Source organism: Oncorhynchus clarkii, chromosome 18 (assembly GCF_045791955.1).
Source record: "Oncorhynchus clarkii lewisi isolate Uvic-CL-2024 chromosome 18, UVic_Ocla_1.0, whole genome shotgun sequence".
NCBI lineage: Eukaryota > Metazoa > Chordata > Actinopteri > Salmoniformes > Salmonidae > Oncorhynchus > Oncorhynchus clarkii.
In genome coordinates this window covers 47,592,314-47,610,563 of record NC_092164.1, presented here as the reverse complement: position 1 = coordinate 47,610,563, position 18,250 = coordinate 47,592,314, and the positions used below count along the sequence as shown (strand labels likewise).

General features: G+C 42.2%; 2 protein-coding genes across 2 annotated transcripts; both read left to right on the top strand.

The window, feature by feature from the left end:
* Positions 1-307: 307 nt before the first annotated feature.
* LOC139372681 (replication protein A 32 kDa subunit-like) lies at positions 308-3,345 on the top strand. The gene is made up of 7 exons (XM_071112466.1): positions 308-418; positions 552-650; positions 804-917; positions 1,053-1,127; positions 1,217-1,393; positions 2,799-2,899; positions 3,021-3,345. The coding sequence occupies exons 1-7, from the start codon at positions 308-310 to the stop codon at positions 3,100-3,102; spliced, it is 759 nt and encodes a 252-aa protein (XP_070968567.1). The 3' UTR covers positions 3,103-3,345.
* Positions 3,346-3,795: 450 nt separating this feature from the next.
* On the top strand, positions 3,796-8,944 carry LOC139372680 (nuclear inhibitor of protein phosphatase 1-like). Its single transcript, XM_071112464.1, has 7 exons — positions 3,796-3,860; positions 4,364-4,424; positions 4,941-5,094; positions 5,328-5,548; positions 5,689-5,833; positions 5,981-6,045; positions 7,292-8,944. The coding sequence occupies exons 1-7, from the start codon at positions 3,811-3,813 to the stop codon at positions 7,661-7,663; spliced, it is 1,068 nt and encodes a 355-aa protein (XP_070968565.1). The 5' UTR covers positions 3,796-3,810; the 3' UTR covers positions 7,664-8,944.
* Positions 8,945-18,250: the final 9,306 nt, after the last annotated feature.

The window sequence follows — 18,250 nt, the reverse complement described above, 5'->3', positions numbered from 1 at the left end:
CCCTTTGTTGATTGCTGAGGTTATATGGTTGCTACACTTTGGTCTCTGATTGGTTAATTGGATAATTGGCTAACGTTTTTTGCTAGTGAGCTGAAATGTGGTGATCTGTCAAGTGTTGCACCTTTCAGTCTTATGGGATAGTTGTAATGATCAAATCTAACTAAAATCCCTCTTCCAACTACAAGTGGGGTCAAGGTGAGTTTTGAAGGGACCTGCAACTAAGATGTCACACAAATTAATTTAACTAGCATTTAAAAGTTTTAGTCACTCATTGTACCTGCTTTCAGTAGATGTGTTGTGCAGTTCAATGTGTTTTTCCAAAGTATACAACAGGGGCTCATATATGGGAAGTGGATACAGGTACAATCAGTCCACAGGTGGATTTACCACGTTCCAGTCAGGACAGAAGACAACCAAGGTGTTTATTTTAACCCCCTTGTCGTCACAACGTAACCCATAACTGAATGCATTGAACTAGCATTCTTATATTTATAAAATGGACAAGCTTCAGTGGACCAAAATATGATGCTTTCATTGCCCTGCTGTGACAGTGGTCAGTACTTCAGATGATGCCGTGCACTGTGTCCCAACTGCTGTCTGCCACGGCTGTCGGGGAAGTCTTCAGAGTTGGTGACATTGAGTTCAACCAGGTGAGGGTCCCTGTTGGTAGAGAAACCTAGAGCTCGTTCCCAGTAGGTCCTATATCATGTATATCCACTTTACTCACTGCAAACCAGAAAACCTGGCAGCGCTGCATTGATTCAACATCTACACCTGTCTTTGTATTTGATTTCTGGATTAAGGTATCTGTGGTGGGTATCGTCAGGAGAACGGTTCCCTCAGTAAACAATGTCTTGTACTCCGTGGACGACATGACTGGACCACCATTAGGCGTGAAGCTCTGGGTGGACACTGCAGTAAGTGGATAATTATAGGTCTTCGTCCCAAAACGTTTCAAATGAAAACTAGGTTGGGGAGAAATAGGGCATTGGCAACTTTTTAAAATCATTTTTAGTTTCTCCTATAGCAGATAATATACTGAATCCTTACAGGATCCTGGTGTGGACAGTACTTTTGTGTCCCCAGGAACTTATGTCAAGGTCTCTGGAAGCCTGCGTATCATTCAGGTAAATGTATTCGATTTAGTACTTTAAGTCTAGTATTTCTCTACATGAGTATGGCACATTTCTGTACCCCTTCATATACTTCCTGCCAGGGCCAAAGATCATTGGTGGCTTTCAACCTCTGTTGCCTTGAGGACCTGAATGAGATCACCTCTCACATGCTGGAGGTAGTGCAGGCCCACATGCAGCACAACAGGAACCTTTGTGGTGGTGGTAATCCTGGAGATGGAGACGCATCAACCTACGGGCTGAGTGCCAGTCAGAGCCAGGTCAGTTCTCTAGTCCTGCAGCACATATAACGCCTAGACCCTAGCTTCTAATGCCTGACTTGGATTATAGGGCTGAACCGTATTATGTTGGTTTAGATATTTTCTTTTCACATTGTCCTTTTGTCACGAGAGTTTTCAATCCCAATGATAATAACAATCAATCAATAGCTTTGACCAATCCCCAAGGTTTGTAAGACCATGGGTTTAATAATTATTAGTCAGACTGAGTTTACGCAAAAGGCTAGTACAGTTTATTCGGAGAACGTTCTAAAGTCAAGAATACAAAAACAAGACTACATACAGACCTGTTAGTCAGGCTGATTGAGGTAGTATGTACATGTAGATATGGTTAAAGTGACTGCATATATGATGAACAGAGAGTAGCAGTAGCGTAAAAGAGGGGTTGGCAGATGGTGGGTGGGACACAATACAGATAGCCCGGTTAGCCAATGTGCGGGAGCACTGGTTGGTCGGCCCAATTGAGGTAGTATATACATGTAGATATGGTTAAAGTGACTATGCATATATGATAAACAGAGAGTAGCAGCAGCGTAAAAAGAGGGGTTGGGGGGGGCACACAATGAAAATAGTCCGGGTAGCCATTTGATTACCTGTTCAGGAGTCTTATGGCTTGGGGGTAAAAACTGTTGAGAAGCCTTTTTGTCCTAGACTTGGCACTCCGGTACCGCTTGCCATGCGGTAGTAGAGAGAACAGTCTATGGCTGGGGTCTTTGACAATTTTTAGGGCCTTCCTCTGACACCGCCTGCTGTAGAGGTCCTGGATGGCAGGCAGCTTAGCCCCAGTGATGTACTGGGCCGTATGCACTACACTCTGTAGTGCTTTGCGGTCAGAGGCCGAGCAATTGCCGTACCAGGCAGTGATGCAACCAGTGATGTTGCAGCTGTAGAACCTTTTGAGGATCTCAGGACCCATGCCAAATCTTTTTAGTTTCCTGATGTAACAGTATAACTTTAGACCGTCCCCTCGCTCATACCCGGGCGCGAACCAGGGACCCTCTGCACACATCAACAACAGTCACCCACGAAGCATCGTTACCCATCGCTCCACAAAAGCCGCGGCCCTTGCAGAGCAAGGGTAACCACTACTTCAAGGTCTCAGAGCAAGTGACGTCACCGATTGAAACACTATTTAGCGTGCACCACCGCTAACTAGCTAGCCGTTTCACATCCGTTACACTGAGTTGGAATAGGCTTCGTCGTGCCCTCTTCACGACTGTCTTGGTGTGTTTGAAACATTCTAGTTTGGCATGTAGGTTAAGGCTACATTTACACAGACAGTCCAATTCTGATATTTTTTTCACAATCAGATCAGTTCTGAAAAATATCTGATGTGTAAGATGTGATTTGGTCAAAAGACCAATGGCTTTATTTCTCCTCCTATAAGGTGTTGAACCTGATCAGGAGTTGCTCAGACTCACAGCCCAGGGGCATCAGTCTAGAGGAGCTAGACATTAAGCTGGGGTACCTCAGCATGACTGCCATCAGGTAACAGATTCTCTTTTTTGGGGGGGTGTTGTGTTCCGTAGGGAGAACTTTAAAAAAAAAACATCTTAGTGAAAAGAGACTATCTGGTCTAATGCTTCCTTTTCCCCTTTACTCCATGCAGCCAGACCTTGGAGTTTCTTATCAGAGAAGGCCACATCTTCTCCACCATCGACGACAAGCATTTCAGGGCCACTACTGGCTAGGCCCCCAAACTCAACTCTGGACCTTGAAACCAGTCCACTGCATGTTTTCATTGTTCCCCTCTAATCAGTTACTGATTAGGTGTGAGTGCAATTCAGGTAGAACAGAACCAGCAGGTTGAAGACCTCATAGGGTAAGAGTTGTTACCCCTGGGCTAGAGAATGTCTTCTGTTGTTTAAGGTCAACTTACATCAATGGCTATAGGATGTTTTTAAATAAAAAGACAGAACATTTTGGTTTATCAACATGCATGTCTGTTACATGCATGTCTGTTACTGTTATTTATATGATTTACTCTCAAATATGGTGACTCTGTGGCCTAATTTTATTTTATATAGTTTTGTTTTGAGGTCCTCTGGTATGTGACAGCTGATGTACAGTGTAAAATGTTGATTGGATAAATGATTGCTTGGTGAAATGTCATTATGCAATGAAAATAATGAATAGTCAAAATTGTATTGTCTTGATTTGCCAAACAAACAACAAAAGATGTTGAAACGAACCTCCACAATCGTGGGAAACTTGTTATAAATCTACCCCAAACAATTTGATCTCCAACGTATATAGCATAGATATTTAAACCAGGGGAATTAAATTAGGTTTATTAACTTCCATAATATTATTTCATAATAAACTACGATTCCCAGCTTTCTACAGACTTCCCTGTAGTCCTCACATTCCCAGCATTCACTACTAGTGCACGGTGTAAGATGGCAGCAAACCCAAGCACAAACACACCTCTTTTTGACTGCCCGTCATGGTAAGACCAGCGACGATGTCTAATGCATAATTTTGACTGTCAAAAATCAAAAGCATGCAGTAGAGTGTTGTAAGGTCCATGTCGGTGAAGTTCATTAGATTGTCGCATCGAGATAGGATGTAGTTTGTTTGCTAGAAACATAACCAGATAGCTAGCTAGTTAGCTCAACTTCGCTATGATATTGGAGTGCTCAGTCACAGTAGTATGCTAGCTGTTAGAGCATTCAAACGTTAGCTTGTCAGTGAAATCCAGCAGCAGGGTTTGCTAAAGCTGTATGGTGTGCCAGAATGCTTACTGTTATGCAGCATTTGCAAGCGTGTTCCTTTCTCAAGACAAGAATAACAGTATTGCTTGTGCAGTTCACACATGCAAAACATTTGAAGAAATGGTATTGCAAATCCGTAGTCTTGATCAACTAGTTATGCAGCAAGGTGGCAAAACAGCCTCCATTTGAATAAAAGCATAATTACAACATGCAATTGACATTCACTTTGTTTTGTCAGGGCAGGGAAACCTCCCCCTGGACTCCATCTAGATGTGGTGAAGGGAGACAAGCTAGTAGAGGTAAGTCTACTAGTCTTGACCCTGACCCCAACTTCAACTTTTTTGGTGCTGGACAAAAATAACCACAGAAGCAAGAGCAATGCCTCTGTGCAGAAGATATGGCATGTATCAAGTAGCCTAATGTTAATTTAAAAATGATAAGACTTAAAATATGTTATAAGGTGTAGGGCCTATATTATATATTTGCTGCACATGTCACTGTGTTGGAAGATGTGCTTAAACAAACATGGAATAATGTCCGTTCTCTCTGCCTACCTAACCTAGTGACCCCTTGGATTCCAATGCAGTCAAAGACCCACAAGTCATTTATCCCTAACCCTAAATTGCCCTTGAACCAGGCACTTAACCCTAATTTACGCCAGGGCTGACATACTACTATGGCTGACCCTGTAAAACACCACATTTCACTGCACCTATCCGGTGTATGTTACAAAACTTTTTCTATAGAAAACCATTGCAATACCAGTCCATGACCTTAGATAGGCAACTCTGTTGACATTTTTTCTTATTTGGTAGAAGCTAATCATTGATGAAAAGAAATACTACCTGTTTGGGCGGAACCCAGACTTGTGTGACTTCACGATAGACCACCAGTCGTGTTCTCGTATCCACTCAGCCCTGGTCTACCACAGACACCTCAAGAGGGTTTTCCTGATCGACCTCAACAGCAGTGAGTATCTAGTACTGCTTAGTATCCTGCAGTGTTTCTTTGTTGTCTGGCAGTCAGTTGTCAAGTGTTTGTTTCAGTATAAATGTTCAAGAAAGAGAACCGTAGCTTGCTGGCCCCTGGTACAAAAAGGTTTGGGTCATGCCATGTCATTGTAGATGCCAAATAGAAGATATTTGAACTTCAACATGAAGTTTCCTTTTGAAAGGACAATCCATGTTACTCTGTCCCCCTAGCACATGGTACATTCCTGGGTCGTATCCGTCTGGAGCCCCACAAGCCCCAGCAGGTGCCCATCGACTCTACCATGTCGTTCGGGGCATCCACACGGGTCTACACCCTGAGAGAGAAACCCCAGACCCAGACTAACACCATACCTGGAGGGGAGGTGAAGGCAGGGGAGGACGAGGAGCTCAAAGGACTGCTGGGTCTACCTGAGGAGGAGACTGAGCTGGAGGTTTGTGTGGGGCAGGGGACTGCTTGAGTTCTTGTGAGATATATATTTGTTTTGTTCAAGCAGCTAATATAGAATTTTCTGGTTTCTCCATCTGTTTGATGAACCTGACTGCATCCATCCTCTTGTTTCACCTGTTCCAGAACCTGACAGAGTTCAACACGGCCCACAACAAGCGTATCTCCACCCTGACCATTGAGGATGGCAATCTGGACATTGTGAGGCCCAAGAGGAAGAGGAGGAGTAGCAGAGTCTCCTTCAGTGAGGAGGAGGTCATCATCAACCCAGGTGTGTTAGTTAGGGTTGATGACCCACGTGCCCATACACACACGCTTGCACACAGACATGCAAGAACACACACCCGTGCACAAATGTAGATGCGTGCGCACGCACACATTTCAAAATATAATCCTGTGTGTCTTCTTGTTTTTACAGAGGACGTCGACCCATCAGTAGGGCGCTTCAGGAATATGGTACAGACTGCTGTTGTCCCGATCAAGGTAAACTTCTTCACGTCTATCTCTTACTTTATACTGGGGATGATTCTTGAGAAAAATGGCAAAAGTTGTGTTGACCAAGGTTGTTGTTGTTATAATAATGAAAACAAATCAAGAAAAAACGATTTAGTGAACAAAATAAAATCAAAACTGTTTAAAAAACAAAAACTATACCGAAAACAATATCTTTGACTCCAAAACAAACTTAAATAAAAACCATCATGAATTATGTTTATTAAAAAAAAAAAAAAATGTCTTAACATTGGGCAAAAATTGAATGGTTTTCAAGCTACTGAAGCTGGTGTGTAAATGCGGCTAGCTTTTGATTTATTTCAGCCTCTTAACTTATTCACGATTCATTCATGATTATCCCTAATTATGGTGGCATCCACATTAATGTAGAGGTTAAAACCTCTTAAGGATCTGCCCCTTTTTTCAATTTTTGCCTAAAATGACATACCCAAATCTAACTGCCTGTAACTCAGGACCTGAAGCAAGGATATGCATATTCTTGATACCATTTGAAAGGAAACACTGAAGTTTGTGGAAATGTGAAATAAATGTAGGAGAATATAACACCTGGTAAAAGATAAAACAAAGAAAAAAAACATGTATTTTTTTGTACCATCTTTTAGATGCAAGAGAAAGGCCATAACGTATTATTCCAGCCCAGGCGCAATGTAGATTTTGGCAGCTAGATGGCAGCAGTGTATGTGCAACGTTTTAGACTGATCCAGTGAACCATTGCGTTTATGTTCACAATTTTGTTTCAAGATTGTCCAAATATGCCGATTTTGGTTTGTTAATAATTTTTCATAACTGTGCACTCCCCTCAAACAATAGCATGATATTCTTTCACTGTAATAGCTACTGTAAATTGGACAATGCAGTTAGATTAACAAGAATTTAATATGTCTATGTCCTGGTTAATTCTAAAACTGAATCTAAATAATATAAAAACGAAATATTTGTATACAACTAAAACTAAATAAAAACTGAAAACTAACTGAAACTAAACTAATAAAAATATAAAAACACAACTATAATTACCTTCGTGTTGATCCATCTCCAATCAATTAATGCTAAAAGTTTATGTTGTGTTGACAAACTGAGGTCAATCAATCATATTTTATTTATAAATCCCTTTTCAGACTATTTGTCAGAGTACTTCACAGTGCTTTACAGTTGACGCTACTATATTGCCATCTTCAATCTTCTCATTCCCCCCTAAACCCTGCTACCCAATCAGAAGAGGAAGATGGAGGGTCACGCTACACTAGGTCTGGAGGACTCTGTGGCCAGACGCATGCAGAACTTCCCTTTCAGTGGAGGGCTCTATGGAGACCTCCCACCCACCATTGGAGAGGCCGGCTCCCTCCCCGCCATGGCCCAGGGTGGAGCTACTATCCTGGGGGGCCTGCCGCTAGTCTTCCCTAACCCTGCTCCTGAGGTGGACCTCTCCCCCACCTCAGCCTCAGCACAGCCCTTCGTCACCCCCAGCCCTGCTGTTATCCTCGCCCCCGGACCCTACACCACCGAGGCTCTCAACGAACCACGCAAGAAGAAATACGCCAAGGAGGCGTGGCCAGGGAAGAAGCCCACCCCTTCTCTTCTAATATAGGTCATTTTGAAAATGGCAACCTATTTCCCTTAGTGCACTACTGGCCAAAGGTAATGCACTATATAGGGTACCATTTCAAATTTGCACATAGCACCTCCCTGGACAATATAATGGGAGGGGTTAGTATTAGTTAGGAGAGTGGTCACGTCTCTGGACAACCAATCAATCAAGACTTCCTGTACTGTACAAGCTGTGACAAAGGGATATAGGGATCCCTGATATAGGGAAATGTTTGCGAGAATAATATATTATTTTGGTTTGGATGTTTTTTTTTGTCTGCGTCATACGTATATTGTTTTATTTTTATTGCTCAACTCACTTAAACTGACAAAGTAATGTCTGACTGACCTCAGATTAGCGTATTGTAACTAACACAGATTGGTCCATTGTTTTACAGCTTTATTTATTCATTATTTTAAACTAAATGAAACATTGCTCTGTTGCAGAAAAATGTCTTATAAACTCGCTATTCACTCTCTGACTGTTTGATTCACAGTATGATTTTGCCTTTGGATATTTTTAGTGCTGTTGGTTTCACTGAAAACCATGTTTCTGTCAATACAGAGGGTAACATTAACCAGACAAGGCCTGCTAGATGTTTTAATAATCCACTCAGACAAGGCTATGAACTGTGGGTACAGATTGGCTTTAAAGAATCTATGAAGAAACAGAGCAGTTTTTGTGTGTGAGACAGTTGTATTATAATTTTTTGCTATTTTTATATGAGAATTGGGGGGTTGGTTGAAATGGAACCCATTATTGTCAGATATGTATGAAATTCAGTTTAGAAAATAAATAAAGTTTAAACAAAGTGACATGCAGGTTATTAGAATTCATATCTTTTGATATTTGTATAATAAACAGTAATAATCCATACTCCTCTCTCTCCACTGTGTGAGATGATGGTGGGAGAGGAGGACTAGTTTAGTCCCTAGAGAAATCTCCCACTGGGTCTCTGCTGTTGCTTTCATGTCGCCAGTTTTTCCTTTTTAGTTTACATCTACTGAGGAAGCTCCTGGGATGGCTGATTAAGGGATTGTTCAGCTAAATGAATGTGATTGTCTGTTCTGGGAACATGTCATATGTGTCTGTTGCTTCCTCAAGGTGATGAGTTTGACGTAGGTCTCATCGAATTTAAACCTCAAATTTCATCCATTGTTTTTTGTTTGAGTTTTACTTGTGGGTTTGTTAAAGCAAACATTGTTTGTAAAGGAATCTGTCCTCAAAACCATTCTGAGGTTTTATAGGAGTAAAATTAAGAAATAAATTGTTGGAATCCCATAGATGGCAGTGATTAGCAATACTTGCTGCATCACGAAGGGTATTTATCCTTCACAATATCTATTTGATGCACAAGCTGCAGACAATGTTAAAAAAATCTACAGTGTGGCTCATTTTGAATGGTTGTATTTCCATGGTCAATGCCGTGTCCGGTTCAATCAACATATGTGACTCATTTTAAATGGTTGTGTTCTTATAGTTGTTGATCTCTTTTCCACCAGAGGGCAACATGTGTACTGTGCTCTGCTCTCTTTGTGGAATCGAGAAACAACCCAGGATGTCTACCTCAGTGGATCACTAAACTCATACACGTTGTGTCACAAATGTTCTCCATCTAGGAATGAAAATTAAACCATTATTAGGAAGACACATCCATATTGGAGATATTGATATTGTTAGTATTCTGTATAAATTAACAGGTAATAGCAGACACAGGGTTCATGATTAATATTGTGAATAGGACTGATCATTGTTGATTTTGAACGGACCGTGATAAAGACTCATCCTGTCCCAATTTCGAGGGCCAGTAGTAAAGCTGTCCGTGTTTTGCCTTTTGGCTGGTATTATATATTTTACTAACATCTTAATGCTTGTGATAGTCGGCTGTAAGGGAATGTTGTCAATACCATAGTCATGCTGTGCTCAATGAGGTGATCTTACTTAGAGAAACTCTGGAGTGGGTTTGGTAAGAGAATATGCTGCTGCACAATTTCACCTGTAGGGGTCTCTGGGGCTCTTTGCTGGCCCTGCTTTGCTGTCTGTTTTTGTGTCTCAAATGGCACCCTATTCCCTTTATAGTGTACTACTTTCAACCAGAGCTCTATGCACTAGATAGGGAATAGGGTGTCATTTGGGATGCTATCTGTCTCCCCAGTGCCGATAAACCACCAGCAACTCCTTAATCAAATTTGCATGAGTGCGCTCAGGTTGCCATGGCAATAATTATCAGCGCTGCCTAATTAACTTTCTCAATTGCTTAATGAGATACGACCCTCTGAACTCTTTTTTTTCTTCTTTCTAATCCATGTTTTCTTTTTTTAATTCTCTCCATCTTCCCTTCTCTCTCGCCTCAGTGTTAACCTGTGACCACTGAGATAATAAAAATAAATTCTGCCTCACATGATTTAACACAAGAGTGTATATGGCAGAGAAAATAAAATATATTTCCTGATAGTTTCACACATGGAATGCAAAATGGAGACTAAAATATACTACCTGTAATACTGGTATATTATCCATCAGTATATATTATTATATTGAGTATGCAACTCACATGTTGTGATGTAGTGGCCCCTGAAGGCTTCAGGGGCCACAGGTGACCTGCTGAGACAGTTGAGTGAAGGAGGGGTGGAGAGAGCCCGTCGGCCCTGATCACCCCAATCGCCTGTCGCACACAGTGAAGCGGAACTCTCAAGACGTTAGAGAGACAGGGGGGAGACGGGGGAGACAGGGAGGAAACCACTTGGTGACATCCTCACAAAGCCTCCTACCCCTCTGCCACCTTGTCACACCCAATGTTCTACACCTCTACATTCCTACTAGGCCTCTGTTGTTCTGATTCAATTATCTTCTCCCCTGGAGTGTGCACTTGCTCATTCCTTCACATAGGTTAAAGTATTGGATTGGTATAGGCATGTGGTGGAGGTAGAATCCAATATATTTCCACCAGTCCATTTCTGAGGTCACATTGTGGGGTAGTGAATGAGTGCTCACTTCTGCAGACTGTAGGCAGGCTCTCGTGTAGTTGTGCCTTGGTCCCTGAGAGTGACTTCATCATGCAGTAAGTGTGTTCCCTACTCCACCCTGTAGACAGAGCTGTGTTGGTCAGTCAGCCAGCTCAAGGACTTTCCTTCAGTGTACAGTAAACTAGGCAGGCCAGCCAGATCCATTATGGGATCACTGCTAGGGCAGCAGACCACAGCGGTCACACCAGTTCATGGGAACTCCTGCTCCATTTTTCATATGAGGGATATTTCAATGTCTACAGCCGGGTTGGGCCAAGTTCAGTTTAATGAATTTAAATGATTCATGAGTTGAAAATGGTCCATTGTTTAATTATGAGGATTTTTTTGATTCATGAATTGACTGAATTGGTAACTGAATGGACCCCTGGTCCACAGGACTGGGTCATTTCATATACACAATTTACTGTGTATATGACACATAGTTGCTTTGCCTTTAGGGCAAACCCTGTGATTTCAGTGTAAAATAAAAATATTCTCTATTTCCATTCTAACCTGAATCATCTGTTTTTATCTAGTGGTTGCATCCAGTTATGTATGGCTCTGGTTACATCCAGTTATGTATGGCTCTGGTTACATCCAGTTATGTATGGCTCTGGTTGCATCCAGTTATGTATGGCTCTGGTTGCATCCAGTTATGTATGGCTCTGGTTGCATCCAGTTATGTATGGCTCTGGTTACATCCAGTTATGCATGGCTCTGGTTACATCCAGTTATGTATGGCTCTGGTTACATCCAGTTATGTATGGCTCTGGTTACATCCAGTTATGTATGGCTCTGGTTACATCCAGTTATGTATGGCTCTGGTTACATCCAGTTATGTATGGCTCTGGTTGCATCCAGTTATGTATGGCTCTGGTTGCATCCAGTTATGTATGGCTCTGGTTACATCCAGTTATGTATGGCTCTGGTTACATCCAGTTATGTATGGCTCTGGTTACATCCAGTTATGTATGGCTCTGGTTGCATCCAGTTATGTATGGCTCTGGTTGCATCCATCTGACTGCTGTCATTCTTTAATTCTGCCATTTCCTTTCTGTTTCCTTACAGCCAGAGGAGGAAAGTGACGGGGAAGATTATCTTCGTTGCACCTCTGCCTACACTGCATCACTGTGTATTTTCTCTCTCTCTCTGTGAGTGGATTTCATGGTTGAAGGTGCAATCTGAAACAGGATTAGCGTTACAGTAGGTGTGGGAGTGTTAGCTAAACCTCTCTTATGCAGGTGTGGCAGAAGGAAGACTGTCTGTCGCACACACACACACACACACACACACACGGCACAATGAACACAGGGATTCTTAAAGCGGGACAGAAGTTGACAAAGTGTTTTGGTAAAAAGCTGAGGGATGGGGCTGGAGAAATGTAACCACTCTCAAATTCATAGACAGAGGTATGGATGCCAGGACTGAGCATCCATGATATCAAAATTAGCATTTTATCCATGTTCTGAAAAACAAGCTTACATTTTGGGTTCTGATGGGGTATGACAGTTGAACTAAGCTCATGAGGCATTTATAAGTTATATTCTTCAAAAATCAATGGGTACACATTGTTTATACAGTCCATCCAAAAATGAATATTGCCACTGCAGATTTTAAAATATTGTTAATACCACATTGGTATTCATCAAAGCTTAGGGAGGCAGGGCCCATTCTGCGTTGTGGTTTGGTTTCCAACTAGAAAAAGACAAAGAATCCAAAGCATAAAGTGTTAGTCAAACCAGCACACTACTGCCAGTGCCACATGAGAGTAAAATAAAACGCAGCCTTTTTGTCTTTGGGAAAGTCTACTAAAAAGTGAGAGAAGTAGAGTTGAGTGGTCTGGTCCCAGATCTATTCGTGCTAACTAACTGCTATGGTCATTGTCACACCAAACAGCACAAACAAATCTGGGACCAGGCTAGGAGCTGAAGAACGTGGAGTGTTTCTCCATGGTTCTGTGACTTTGAGAAGCCACATGCTTGGCTACAGCCCAGGCCTCCTGGCAGCTCATGCCTAAGGATGAGACACATCCTGGGATGGCTATGTGGTGTGTACTGGCTACAGACACCCAGACTTTCCACACACACATACATACACACATCAACGCACGCACGCATGCACTCACACCACACACACACAACCCCCAAGTGTCTTCACTGACATTTTCAACCTTTCCCTGACCCCGTCTGTAATATCTAAATGTTTCAAGTAGACCACCCACCATAGTTCCTGTGCCCAAGAACGCCAAGGTAACCTGCCTAAATGACTAGCACACATCTGTAGCCATGAAATGCTTTGAAAGGCTGATCCATGGCTCACATCAACACCATCATCCCAGAAACCCTGGACCCACTCCAATTTGGATACCGCTCCAACAGATGACACAATCTCTATTGCACTCCACACCGCCCTTTCCCATTTTGACAAAAGGAACACCTATGTGAGAATGCTGTTCATCGAATGCTGTTCAGCGTTCAACACCATAGTGCCCTCCAAGCTCATCACTAAGCTAAGGACCCTGGGACTGAACACCTCCCGCTGCAACTGGATCCTGGACTTCCTGACTGGCAGCCCCCAGGTGGTGAGGGTATGCAACTACACATCCGCCTCCATCATTAAGTTTGCCGACGACACGCCAGTGGTAGGCTTGATCACCGATGACGATGAGACAGCCTATAGGAAGATCAGAGACCTGCCAAGGTGCTGCCAGGACAAGAACCTCTGTCAATGTAAGCAAGACAAAGGAGCTGATCGTGGACTACAGGAAAAGGAGTGCCAAGGACACCCCCATTCACATCGACGAGTCTGTAATGGACTGGGTCAAGAGTTTCAAGTTACTTGGTGTCCACATCACTAAGGACTTATCATGTTCCAAACACACCAACACAGTCGTGAAGAGGGCACGACAATGCCCACTCCGGGAGACTGAAAAGATTTGGCATGGGACCTCAGATCCTCAAAAGGTTCGACAGCTGCACCATCGAGAGCATTCTGACTGCAACTGCTCGACAACCCTGGTGGGATAATAAAGTTGATCTGAAGGTGCTACAGAGGATAATGCGTACGGCCGAGTAAATCACTGGGGCCGAGCTTCCTGCCATCCAGGACCTCTATACCAGGTGGTGTCAGAGGAAGGCCCTAAAAATTGTCAAAGACTCCAAGTCATAGACTGTTCTCTCTGCTACCGCACAGCAAGCGATACCAGAGCACCAAGTCTGGGACCAAAAGGCTCCTTAACAGCTTCCCGCTGAGCAGTTACTCAAATGGCTACCCGGACTATTTGCATTGATCCCATTATTTTATTATTATTTGTTATATTCTTTTGACACAGGCTCGATGTACACACACACACACACACACACACACACACACACACACACACATTCACATTCCTTCACACTCTTCACATACGCTGCTACTACTCTCTGTTTATTATCTATGCATAGTGTCTTTGCCCCTACCTTCATGTACATATTACCTCAATTACCATTTGCTAACCCGCACATTGACTCGTACCAGTACCCCCTGTATATAGCCTCGTTATTGTTACTTTATTGTGTTACTATTTTTCATTTATTTTATTCAGCTAATTTTTCTTACTTAAAAATAATAAATTACTCTGCATTGTTGGTCATGGGTTTGTAAGTAAGCATTTCATGGTAAGGTCTAAACCTGTTGTATTCGGCGCACATTTTCTATTTTTTATTTGACACTATGAAACTCCACCCACAGCTCTTCTTATGTAACAACATCATTGATGAACAAAAAGAGAGGGAGAAAGTGAGATTGAGAGAGAGAGAGGAAGACAGGGAGGGAGATGACTGCTGTTAAGGGGCTTTAGAGCAAAGATTGGGCTCACATTTGAGGACCTAAACAGTACAGAGCCAGAATGCAGTCTGGCTCTCAATGTCAAATCCAGAAGGGTTTTTAAAAAGGAGAGGACAACAGGACAACGACCCTGATTTTTATGGCAAATATTGAGTGGTCCAGACTGTGTCCCATGACCTATAATTATTGTTATGTTCAGTGGACATCCCTCACCTTTTGTACAGTGTTAGTCTACTCTTCTGACATGCCTAATTAAAGCTGTAGTCAGTCAGTCTGGCGTTGTTGCTCAACACAAGGGTGGGAGTGACATCATCACTCTGTCCCAGTAAACACATCAGTAGTAACCTTGGCTGACTAGCTGTCTTAGGTAGGTAGGTTACACTGTGAAAAAAATCCTGTTGTTTTAACGGTAACTTACTGGCAGCCTGTAAGTTACTGTAAAAAAAAAAAAACTTTACAGTAATCTGCTGTTAAACTAAAGTTTCTTTGGAATTTACCGTGACATAATATACCTTTATTATAGTAATGAACATGAAAACAATAATAATAATGTACATTAGGTTAGAGTAAATTCCAAAGAAAATTTGATTTAACAGTACATTACTGTAAACTTTACAGTAATGTGCTGTTAAACTAAAGCTCCTTTGAAATTACGGTAACATAGTGTACTTTAAGAAAAAAAGTAATTTACAGGTAACTGGCTGCCAGTAAGTTACCACAAAAACAACAGGATATTTTTTACAGTGTAACCTTTCTACCTAAGCCAGCTAGTCAGCCAGGATTACTACTGGCAGTTGATTGGTTCAAAGATCTTCTCATACTGATTTAGCTCCTTTTGTTGTTATTGTTGTTGTTGTCTGACTCTGGAGCTGGAGCTTCCTTGGTTGTTTGTCAGTGCCAATGCCCAACAGCTTAGTTTGCTACGGGCCACACCAGATCAGTACACACATCGACTCAACTCAGCTCCACTCAACTGAGCTGGCAGTGGCTCAGTGTTTGCATTCCATAGGATAGGAGTCACACCGCATTCCGGTTACAACTTCACTGCGGTGCATAAAAATATCCTCTCCAGACCGCAGGGCAGGGGCCATGTGTTTTGAATTACCCCTTTGTTTCTCATTTACAGCATCTCTCCCTCATTTATCCCCCTCTCTCTCTTTCTTTCCCCATCCCCTCCTCTTCTCGCTCTCTCCTCCCCTTGTTTTTTTGTTCTCCCTCTCCTTCACTCTCTTGCACTCTACTCTTCCTCCTCTTCTCGCCCTTCCCTTCTCTCACACACACCCTCTCCCTTCCTCCCTCTCTCCTTCCCCTCTCTCCCTCTTGCTCCACTCTCTCCCCCTCCTTTCATTGCCCCCCCACTCTCTCTCTCTTTCCCTCTGTCACTCTCACCCTCTCCTTCCCTCCTCTTCTCCCACCCCTCTCTCTTTCACATCTCATGTTGTGATAGACCCGTTTAGTCACCATGAAAGCATTCCACTGTAGGAGCATTTGAGGATATGGTTTCCCCTGACAACCAAGCTGTCAATAGTGGGGGTAACATCACCACCCACCACTGGGGAATTTTCCATTGAAAAAGGGTAATGGGGTTATAGAATATATTATAGAATAGAGTATAGTAGAATATATTATAGTAGAATATAATTCAATCAAGTAGAATAGAAATAATAAAATAGAACATCATATAATATAGTAGCAAATAATATAACTTCATATCAAACTTCAGGTGCATAACAGTCAAATAACCCTTCATTTGATAGAATAACAGTCAATGCATATATGTAGAGAGACACTATTAGTTGGAAGGAGATCAGTATGGATACCCCACAACTTGAACCCAATGAGGGTTCAGCCCGCGGGCGCCAAATGAGTGTGCCATTCACAATGGTCGCTTCCGCCTTTCTCTGCTGGAGGAAAACACCCGTACGGAGAAAGGATGGTATGAAATGAAACCGCGAGACAATTATCATTTCAAAGTGTATGTAATTGAGACTTTTCTGACTTTCTTGTCTGACTGCAATGCATAGGGAATCTGCGTAGGGAATATGGTAGACGTTCATGCATAAATTAATACATATTTATTTGTAGCATTAATTAAGCCGGTAATAATTACATATTATAATCATTCAATACAGTGTTGGCAGTTCATGTAACTGAACTGACGTGCACAATACGGCATAGTCACTTAAATAACTCTACCTTTTATGTACCTCAACTAACCGGTGCCCCCTGTATATAGTCTCGCTATTGTTATTTTACTGCTGCTCTTTAATTATTTGTTACTTTTATTTCTTATTCTTATCCGTATTTTTGTAAACTGCATTGTTGGTTAGGGGGCTCGTGAGTAAGCATTTCACTGTAAGGTTTACCTACACCTGTTGTATTCGGCGCATGTGACTAATACCGTTGGATTTGATTTGATTAAGAGGTTTATAAATGCGGCACTATTGAGGTGAATATGTCATGCTTATCCCAGTCTCATCAATCTCATCAACAGGTAGACATCTGACCACTGACTGACGATCACATGCAGCACATGGAAAAGCATCACAAATCGGATGGCTAAAGCACACCACGTCAACTGCTATTTTATTTAAGCATTCTTGTTTATTCACAAAGCAATAAACATCAATGAAACAATGCAATCACATTTCTCAAGGTATTTTATGAACTGTGAATAAATATTCTCTATATGGGATATCAATGTGAAACGATGTTGTATACAGAATAAAATGGATATTCCCTTTCGCTAAACCTGTTATAGAGGGAGTGAGTTGATCCAAGTCTCATATAATTATGTGTAAGCAGCACACATTTATTCAACGCTACAGTTTAGTCGCTTGATAATCAAGCCTCACTGACGGATACACACTGGTGTACCAATGTGGAAGGAATAGGGTTGGGTAATAATCAACAAATCTAACGAAATAAGGGAGGTTAATTGCATGTAATGCACTTATGGCGGGGCGTCTTCGTCGCGTGAGAGAAGGAAGACAAACAGAGCATGCTCCATGAGCCGATACTTTTTTCGTCTGGAATTCTGCGGGTTGTAAATGATTCATAGAGAAAGCTTATTTTTAAGCGGAGTAATTGCGCGCAGCTCGCACAGTTAGTCCGTGTGTACTATCGGCTATGAGTGTGTGTGTTGTTTTCGGGTGAGCGCTTGCGTGTGAGTGAAAGCCGGTCACCAATCTGCAGAGGAGACGGAGAGGAGAAGAGATTCCAGACGAAAGAAACAGTGAGCGTGAGCAGACTTCGTGAAAGAAAGTCAAATTAATTTGGCTTTAATTCTGGGGTTTTATCGAATATATCGTCCAGCCCTGCCAGTCCAACGGTTGGTCAAGGGAATCAACTGTTGCTGCGGCCGAATGGTTTTTAAAGGGACATTAGGCTAATCACAATTTACCAAATCCGTGTTGCTGACTCTGAATTTGGACATGGGTTTGAGAATGCATTTTTAACCATCACCTGGACCTGGTTTATTTATCGTGCTGCGCGCACCCGGCGGCCGGATGCATGTTGTTCATGGTCTGTTCTGATACTGCATAGAGAATACATGCTCTTCCAGAATGATCCTACTCCACGCCTCTCCTGGCTTTTTGATATTGGTTTATCATATTTTTCTATCAGTCAGTAGCAGTTGCTTGTAGGCAAGTAGACACATTTGGGCTATTTGAACAATTCCAAAGGCAGTTGGAGGATAATAGTGGATTTTTTGTTTATTTGTGACCTTGCCTTTTCGGCGTTAATCCAAGAG

Coding starts and splice junctions, on each gene's coding strand:
- LOC139372681 (XM_071112466.1), top strand. CDS start 308: ATGTGTTTTTCCAAAGTATACAACAGGGGCTCATATATGGGAAGTGGA. Junction 918..1,052: donor AGCTCTGGGTGGACACTGCA/GTAAGTGGATAA, acceptor GAATCCTTACAG/GATCCTGGTGTGGACAGTAC. Junction 1,128..1,216: donor GAAGCCTGCGTATCATTCAG/GTAAATGTATTC, acceptor ACTTCCTGCCAG/GGCCAAAGATCATTGGTGGC.
- LOC139372680 (XM_071112464.1), top strand. CDS start 3,811: ATGGCAGCAAACCCAAGCACAAACACACCTCTTTTTGACTGCCCGTCA. Junction 4,425..4,940: donor AGGGAGACAAGCTAGTAGAG/GTAAGTCTACTA, acceptor CTTATTTGGTAG/AAGCTAATCATTGATGAAAA. Junction 5,834..5,980: donor GGAGGTCATCATCAACCCAG/GTGTGTTAGTTA, acceptor TTGTTTTTACAG/AGGACGTCGACCCATCAGTA.